This window comes from Cyprinodon variegatus, unplaced genomic scaffold (genome assembly GCF_000732505.1).
Source record: "Cyprinodon variegatus isolate N-32 unplaced genomic scaffold, C_variegatus-1.0 Scaffold1570, whole genome shotgun sequence".
NCBI classification, from domain to species: domain Eukaryota; kingdom Metazoa; phylum Chordata; class Actinopteri; order Cyprinodontiformes; family Cyprinodontidae; genus Cyprinodon; species Cyprinodon variegatus.
The window spans coordinates 20,123-29,166 of record NW_015152023.1 but is presented as its reverse complement, the minus strand read 5'-3'; the positions used below and the strand labels follow the sequence as shown (position 1 = coordinate 29,166).

At 43.4% G+C, this 9,044-nt stretch overlaps 1 protein-coding gene across 1 annotated transcript; it reads right to left on the bottom strand.

Annotated features, from left to right (window-relative positions):
- Positions 1-2,803: 2,803 nt before the first annotated feature.
- LOC107103946 (protein NLRC3-like) lies at positions 2,804-4,602 on the bottom strand. The gene has a single exon (XM_015403813.1). It carries the CDS (start codon positions 4,589-4,591, stop codon positions 2,804-2,806), a length of 1,788 nt encoding a protein of 595 aa, XP_015259299.1. The 5' UTR covers positions 4,592-4,602.
- Between the last annotated feature and the right edge of the window lie 4,442 nt (positions 4,603-9,044).

The following is a 9,044-nucleotide window of genomic DNA, read 5'->3' as shown; positions in this document are numbered from 1 at the left end:
AATTGAGAAAGCTTCCTGGAGAGGTGGCGAAACGTCTTCAAATCTTGAAAACCAAGTCCAGTGGATATTTTTTGAATTTTATGGAATGACTTTGACCTGGATGACTGAGAACCTTCATCACCACATTTACTCATATCTTTGCAAAGATAGAACAGTTCATCCTACAGTCCATACGCATGGCATTCTGCCCTGTTCTGCAGGAGCAGCGTTCATTATCCCTTACTTACAACAATGGAAAAGTAGTCAGACCAGACACTGGTTAAACAGTAATATGTTATGAATAAACCTTGAGAAGGAATCTGGTTTGTTGTGGGAAGAAGCTACGTCTGGTCTACAAACACTGTCCCACAGAGAATGGTGTGGCCTTTAAGGTGAAACAGACTGAGTGAAAAATTTTATAGAGAGTAAATAGGATAAATTAATATATAATAGAAGATAAATCTAAATTTTCCGACAACACAGAACATCTACATGAGGGAAGTTGCAGAGGCAGGAGAGAGCCAACAAAAATTTCAGGTGATGTATTTGATTAAATTATCACAGAGTTACTAATTTATGAAGACAAATATTTTTTCTTACCCTGTAAAATGTGTAGTTTAGGTTTAAAAAGTGCTTATAATGGGTACTACCATAATGTTAAATTTGGGGGGTTAGACACATGGCAGATTGTTAACCTTGGTAAATTTCATTTCACAGATGCATGTTATACTAAACCAAATTTTTCTTCTTATTATTTGCTTCTACAGGAACAGGCTTAAGCTGAGACAGAAGAGCCTAATGAGATGCCAGTAAAGGACAACACTTGTGTGAATATCAACAAGCAAGACTTCACTGCTAGTCCGCCCACAAAGAGAGCAAGGCAGTCATGAGGTCTAGCAGATCTTCTGGGTCAAACATACAGTACAGGTACTGCAGCGTACAATAAAGGGGGGGCAGACGACGATGTGCAGTCCCCCAGCCTAACAGAGAAAGACCTCTCTGACAGGTAGGACCTAAACCATTGCAGAGCAGTCCCCCCTGACACCCACCCAGTCCCTCAGTTGGCCTATAAGAACTATGTGGTCAACGGTATCAAAAGCAGCAGTAAGATCTAAAAGCACTAAAATGGCGGAACTACCAGAATCAGTTGTTAAAAACAAGTCATTAAAAACCTTTAAGTGTGCTAATTCAGTACTGTGAAATTTTTGTACCCTGACTGAAAAAGATCCAAAATGCCACTTTGTCTAAAAAAGGTTGCACCAGTGCCAAGAAACATTTCTCTAAAATCTCTGAAACAAGCGGCAATTTGGAAATTGTTCGATAATTTAAAAGATTTATGGGAACCAAACTAAGGTTTCTTTATCTGTGGTTCAACTGCCCCTTTTTTGCAGAAAGAAGGCAAAGTTCCAGAAGTCAGACTACTGTTAATTATCTCACCAACAACAGTGCTAAATGTGACCCAAACGTCCATAAAAAAGCGAAGTGGGACTGGATCAGTGGAACAGGAGGACGGCTTTAGCTTTAAAACAATTTCTGTTAAAACAGCTGGAGAGATAGACTGAAGCTGCGGAAAGACAAATGAGCAGCAATTTACCATGGAGGGACTCATAATAAAAGCTGATATATCAGTCCTGATAGTATCCACCTTTTTGATAAAAAATTGAAGGAATTTACTACAAGTTTTACCTGTGAATTCCAGTGAAGTGGACAGAATGGGATTAAAAACAATCGTTTTAAACAGAATATGAAGCTTGCTGAGATTATTTAAGATAAGATCAGAAAAATACTTGTTTCTTTCAACCCTAACCACCCTCTGGTACTTTTTCCAGCTTTCTTTAAGAATCTGGTATGAGACCTCCAGGCGGTCTTTTTGTCACTTTCGCTCCGCCTTCCGGCAGTTGCACCGAGGTGCACGCATATTGTCATTGAGCAATTGATCATGCTTTGGCATGGGATGCATAATTTAACATGGAGCATAATGTCCAAAACTTTGGAGCATTCTGAAATAAAAGAGTTTATCAAATGCTCTGTGCCAAATGCAGCAGAATTTAACAGATTCTGTGCAGAAAGTATTATTTATAAAGTATTACTTCAAGAAGTGGCAATGTCAGATTTCATAAGCCAACCATGATGAATTTTCATGTCAATAGCCATACTAAGGTCAAAAATTACTGGGGCATGGTCAGAGAACACTGCATCCTCAACAATAACATTAACATTTTTAACGAGAACGTGTCCAAAGTGTGCCCAAGGACATGCATGCTGCAAGTGACATGTCAAATTAAAAGCCTCAATCAGATCTAAAAACTCTGTGGCCATGGGTTTTGACGGACAGCAGACGTGAATATTAAAATCACCAACAATTAAAAAGTTGTCATAACATGGCAACATAAAAGCAACAAAGTTAGAAAAATCATTAAGAAAATCTTTGTTGTATTTCGGCTGTCTGTAAAAAACAGCCTATACAGTGGGCACTGGTTGGAAATGGACGGTTTCCTGCATGATTCCTGTGTGATTCCCACGTGAATCATGATGTATTTCCTGAGGCCAGTTTTTTTATTTCAAAAAGAACTGCAATGTACCCGGACCACCACCAGGCGGCACTTGGGAACTTTTTTTTTCCTCCTTAATCCAGGCTGTTATTTAGATGCTGTCTTCAAAGCAGGTTTATTGGGAATCTTGGTGTGATATTGTGCTATTTTATGATGTTTTTGATTAAAATAAAGTTAATGAATTAATTTAACATAGTGACTGCATTATCTNTATATAAACTTCCCTTGCCTTGTTCACACACAGACACACCTTATAAATAAAGCCTTTGGACTCACCGAGCTTTTCTACAGTTGAACGCAGCTGGCAACAGTCTATAACGTCCATTAACTGTTGTGTTGTACTTCTCCAGGTCCAACTCATCCAGAACCTCTTCTGACATCTGCAGCATGTAGGCCAGAGCTGTGCACTGGATCTCTGACAGCTCCTGCTTTGATCTGTTTTCTGATTTCAAGAACTGTTGAATCTCCTCATAAACTGAGAGATCCTTCATTTCTAATAGGCAGAGGAAGATGTTAATGGCTGCATCTGGACAGCTATCTACAGGAACTTCCATCTCCTTTAGATTCTTGATGATGTTTTTAATTGATTCTGGATTGTTCTCCATTTGACCCAGCAGGCCTCCTAAAAGTCTCTGGTTAGACTCCACAGAGAGGCCATGAAGGAAGCGAACAAACAGTTCCAGGTGGTTATTTCCATGTATAAGGCTTTCCTGCATAGCTTTCATCAGTAACTCGTCCAAAGATATTTTACTGCAGCCTTCTCCCAGGAAGCTCCCCAGTACCTCTGTGTTCCTGCTGCTGAAACAGTGGAGCATGTAAACTGCAGCCAGAAACTCCTGGATGCTCAGATGGACAAAGCTGTAAACCCGTTTCTGGAAGATCAAGCTTTCTTTTTTGAAGATCTCTGTACAGACTCCTGAGTACACCAAAGCCTCTTTGAGATCCAGACCACACTGCTCCAGGTCCTCTTGGTAGAACATGAAGTTTTTTTCTATCAGTTGTTCAAACGCCAGCCTCCCCAGCTTCAGGAGAACTTTCTTGTCAGCCTCCATCAGCTCCTGCAGGCTTCTACCATGCCCTTCATGGTACTTGTTCTTCTTCCTCCTGGTCTGGACCAGCAGGAAGTGTGAGTACATGTCAGTCACAGTCTTGGGCAGCTCTCCTCCCTGTTCTGTGGTCAGCAGATCATCCAGAACCGCAGCAGTGATCCAGCAGAAGACAGGGATCACACATATGACATTGAGACTTTTGCAGGTCTTGATGTGGGAGATGATCCTCTTGGCCTTCTCCTCTTCATCAATGAATCTCCTCCTGAAGTACTCCTCTTTCTGGGCGTCAGTGAAGCCTCGTACTTCTGTTACCCTGGCAACACAGGAAAAAGGTATCTGACTGACCCCTACAGGTCTGGAAGTTATCCAGACCAGAGCAGAGGGAAGCAGGTTCCCCTTGATGAGGTTCATCAGCAGAATGTTGAGTGATGTTTTCTGTGTGATGTCAGAAACAATCAGACTGTTGTTGAAGTCCAGAGAAAGTCTGCTTTCATCCAGGCCGTCAAAAATTAAGAGAAGCTTCAAGACAGCCAGCTTCTCTGCTGAGAGCTTCTGGAGGGTTGGATGGAAAACATGGAGCAGAGTGAGAAGACTGTGCTGCTGATCTCTGATCAGGTTCAGCTCCCTGAAGGAAAGCAGAACCACCACACTGATATCCTGATTTTCCAAGCCCTCTGCCCAGTCCAGAGTGAACTTCTGCACTGAGTAGGTTTTCCCAGCACCAGCGACGCCGTAGGTCAGAACCACTCTGATTGGTCCATGTTGGTCAGGTGAGGCTTTAAAGATGTCATGGCACCTGATGGGAGTATCATGGAGGTTTTGGATCTTGGAAGCTCTCTCCATCCACCTCACCTCATGCTGGGTATTAAACATTTCACCCTGTTCCTCGGTGATGTAGAGCTCAGTGTAGATCTTGTTGAGGAGGGTTTGACTTCCTGTTTCATTGCTGCCTTCAGTCACACTTTCACATCTTCTCCTCAGGCTGCTCTTATGTTCCTGTAGAACCTTCATCAGACCAACATCTGCTGAAAAACAAAAGAAAAGACATCTCAAGGAAAAACCATGATTTAGAAATGAAGTTTGACCCAAACTATCTGGAGCATTAGGAGGTTTTATCATTTGAAGGACTTTTCCTTTTAAAAAGATGCTGAACAATTCAGCCTTTTCTCAGAAACAGTAACTATTTCACTTGTATGACAGCATTTTTCTACCTCTGTTCTATGGCATCAACTAACATTTCATAACTAACATTTCACCTGCTCTTAGCAGTAATGATTTTATGGTATTCCTTATAAATAAGATCAATCTTATTAAAAATAAGATCATTAACACTCCTCTATCTACAACTAGTTGATCTCCGAAATGTAAGGCATAGAATCTGAAGCGGGTTACACTGTTTTGATCCAGTTGAACTTTCAGAGTTAGCAAAAATATGGTCTTCATCTAAGCCTTAAACTTGTATGTTATATCCAGTTCCAACCAGATTATTTAAGGAAAAATTTCCTTTGATTTTCTCCTCCATTAATCTATCCCTGTTACAGGGATATCTATCAAAGGCCAAACCCAGATGACTTGATCAATTATAGACCTATATCCAATCTTCCTTTCTGATCTCAGCAACATGGCTGTTACAGCCCCTGTTGCAAGCATACTGTTCATCAGACTGAGTTTAGGCTTCCCGGCAGGTTGATTCACATTCAGATTTGGTCTGATTAAAATTGTTGCTGTCTCGGACAAAGTGACAAATGGAAAACAGGCGGGAGCCTCTCTGACAGGCGTACAGTTTCTGCTCCCATGGATACGTGTGCAAACTATATGTCATTCTGCATTATTTATGACAGGATACTGTGCTTCCCAGAACGCTGTCAAACTCGTCTGAGGAAACTAAATTGAAAGCAAACAGGGAATAAAGCCCAAAAACTTTGCTAAAAAAAGAAAAGGTTACCATTTTGCCAAAAACAAACTGTCCCTCTTTTTCCTGTCCACCCCCAAAGTTCAGGCCAGTGCTGAGCTTAAGGCTAGACTGGTGGAAAATGGAGGCGCTACAAACTATCGATCCCCTCCATACTCATGGGGAATGTGAACTCACTGTCTAACAAGATTGACGAGCTACTGTACTGAACATCCAGTGGATTTATGGAGAGAGCAGCGTGTTCATCTTTACGGAGACATGGCTAAACCACCTCGTACCGGATGCTAATGTGGACTTGCTGCGATTCACTGCAGTGAAAGCTGACAGAAGCTAGTGGGAAATGGAAAGATGGTGGTTTGATGTATCTCTGCTTCTTTTTCTATGTCTGCTTCTGTCTCCTTGAACCCCAGTTGGCCTCAGCGGATGGCTGCTCACACTGAGCCTGGTTCTGCTGGAGGTTTCTTCCTGTTCAAAGGGAGTCTTTCCTCTCCACTGTCGCGACAAGCATTAGTGTGAGGGATTGCTGAAGAGTCAATGAATCGATGCAATCAGCTGGTTTTCCTTAGATAGAACATTTTTAATAAATCTGACTGGATGATCCGGTGAACTGTAAGGTGTCTTGAGATTACATGTGTTGTGAATTTGCGCCATAGAAATAAACTGAATAGAATCTTGTTTGTGAACCACTGCATTTCTGCACTGACATTGTCTCACCTTTCAAGAGAGTCTGCTTTTTTACTCTGACTCCACCCTTTCACTGAAGTACAGTGTCTGACCAGGAGATGATGCTTCTCTTTAGATATTAATGTCCACAAATCATAGTAGTACAAATATTTTAGATGTTTAAAAAATATTGTAGGGGACTAGGCAAGGACCAGCCAAGGACCCATCAAGGAGAGTGAGGAAATTTTGAATCGGTACTACTTTGATAAATCTTGGGTAATGTCGGAAGTCAAAGCTGCTCTATACAGGAAGAAGGCTAATTTCAGTAGCAGAGACAAGGAGGCCATATAGGCAGCACAGCAGGAGGTAAAACACTTTATGAGGGAAGCCAAAGAGATCCACAGCAGAAAGGTGGAGCAGAATCTGAGGGAGAATAACATGAGGGCCGTATGGGAAGGTGTGAAAACCGTCACAGGCCACAGAACAAAGCCCAGGGCTGTTGAAGGGACAATGGAGAGGGAAGATGAACAGAACAAGTTCTTCAACAGGTTTAACAAACTTGTGACCCCTACACCACCTGCTGCAGCCATCTCACCTTCATCCCACAATTCACCTCCCCCCATCTCCATCTCCTCTTCCCGCAGCACTGACCTCGCCAGCCTCTAACTATCCTAACCCCACCTTAGCACCCTTGATCCCCATCCCCTCACCACCACTGCCACCACCAACAACACCTCAACACCTTCCCTGCCTCACATCACCACAGAATATGTCAGAAAACAGCTGAGTAGAGGATTACTGGGAGAACCCCTACAACGGTTCTTTAATCTTAGCCTGCAGCTAGGGAGAGTGCCTACCCTATGGAAGACACCCTGCATCACAGTCGTTCCTAAAAAGACCCCGCCCAGTGAGCTGAAGGATTTCCGGCCTGTGGCAAACACTTCACACCTGATGAAGACAATGGAGAAGATCTTCCTCAATATCCTCAGACCTCAAGTGCAACATGCCCTGGACCGCCTGCAGTCTGCATATTAGCCCAGTGTAGGAGTAGAGGACACCATCCTCTACCTAATACACCAAGTCCACTCCCACCTGGAGAAGGGAAGCAGCAAGGATTCTCTTCCAGGACGTCACCAGTGCATCCAAAACAACCCAGTCCTCCCTGCTCAGAGACTAACTGAATAGCCTGGGGGTGGACCCTTGCCTGGGGGCCTGGATCTCAAGCTACCTCACAGACAGTATTTCTAAAAGTGTGGTCAAAAACAGTGAAGCCCTTCACAGCCCAGTGCTGGCCCCTGTCCTCTTCACCTTAAACACCTCTGACTTCTGTTACAACCCAAGGCTGGGTCATATCTAGAAGTACGCAGATGACACAGCCAAGGTGGGGTGTATCAGGGACAACAGGGAGGAGGAGGAGAGGAGTCTGATGGGGAATAGGGGCTACCTGCTGCCCCTCCAACCACCTGGAACTTAACATCTCCAAGACCAATGAGCTGGACATAGACTTTGGGAGGAACAGACCAAAGACTAAGCTGATACTACTGGAGGGGGCTAAGATGGAGGCTGTGGATTTATACCAATACCTTGGTGTGTGGCTGAATAATAAACTGGAATGGTCAACACACACCAACCACCTGCACAGGAAGACACAGAGCATGATGGACTCCTGAGGAGACTGAGGTCCTTCAACATTTGCAACAAGCTGTTGATGCCCCACCAGTCTGTGACTACCAGTGTGCTCTTCTACACAGTGGTGTGTTGGGGGAGCAGCACCTCCATGAAGGACACCACCATACTGGAAAAATTGGTAACACCAGCCTGCTCTATGATAGGCTCAAAGTTGGACCCTCTTGGGAGGGTGACAGAGACAAGGACACTTAACAAATGTGCTGGACATTATGGACAATGCCAGCCACCTTTTGTAAACTGTCTTCACCACCCAGAGGAGCCTGATCAGTCAGAGATTGCTCCTCCCCAAATGCAGGACCAGCTGACTACTGAACTCCTTTGCTCCTCAAGCCATCAAGCTGTACAACTCCTCACTGGAGGGAAGGAGGAGGTGATAGCAAGAGGTACAAGGGTCAGCACCCCCTTCCTTGGACATCTGATGCAAAATATTACCTACAGTGGGCACTGGTTGGAAATGGACGGTTTCCTGTGTGATTCCTGTGTGATTCCTGCATGAATCACGATGTATTTCCTGAGGCCAGTTTTTTTTTTATTTCAAAAAGAACTGCAATGTACCCGGACAACCACCAGGCGGCACTTGGGAAATTTTTTTTTCTCCTTAATCCAGGCTGTTAAGATGCTGTGTTTAAAGCAGGTTTATTGGGGATATTGGTGTGATATTGTGCTAGTTTATGATGTTTTTGATTAAAATAAAGTTAATGAATTAATTTAACATAGTGGTTGCATTATCTTATTTCATGAAAATTCTTGCATACTGTATGGGTGCAGTTATAGATACACCCTGTGATCTTATCTGAGAACTGTTTATTTCTTTTTATCTCCATCTCTATTATTTAATGAAAAATGATTATAATTAATCTTTTGGCAAAACAAATAACTGAATCAATAAAGGTCCGTGGATCATCCTTCCATTCGGGAGGGAGGGGGGTTCATGCATCGTCATTCCATCACCGGTATCTCGGTATCCAATCAGCTCACTGACTTGAGCGTTGATCAAAGCCATCTCTGACAACAGCATTGAAACACCACTATTTATCAAGACGGTCTGGCTGCAGCACCGCAGCTGTCAGACCAGTTCCGCTGCAGGCACCTGTCACAGGCCACTTCCACCGTAGGGCCGGAAATAAACAAATTTAGCCACGCCCACCTCCCCCCAACCGACATCACCTTCTAGACGGAGAAGAAGGTTGTTGAACACGC

What these genes read in the sequence shown, in the direction of transcription:
- LOC107103946 (XM_015403813.1), bottom strand. Translation starts at nt 4,591, where the DNA reads ATGAAGGTTCTACAGGAACATAAGAGCAGCCTGAGGAGAAGATGTGAA.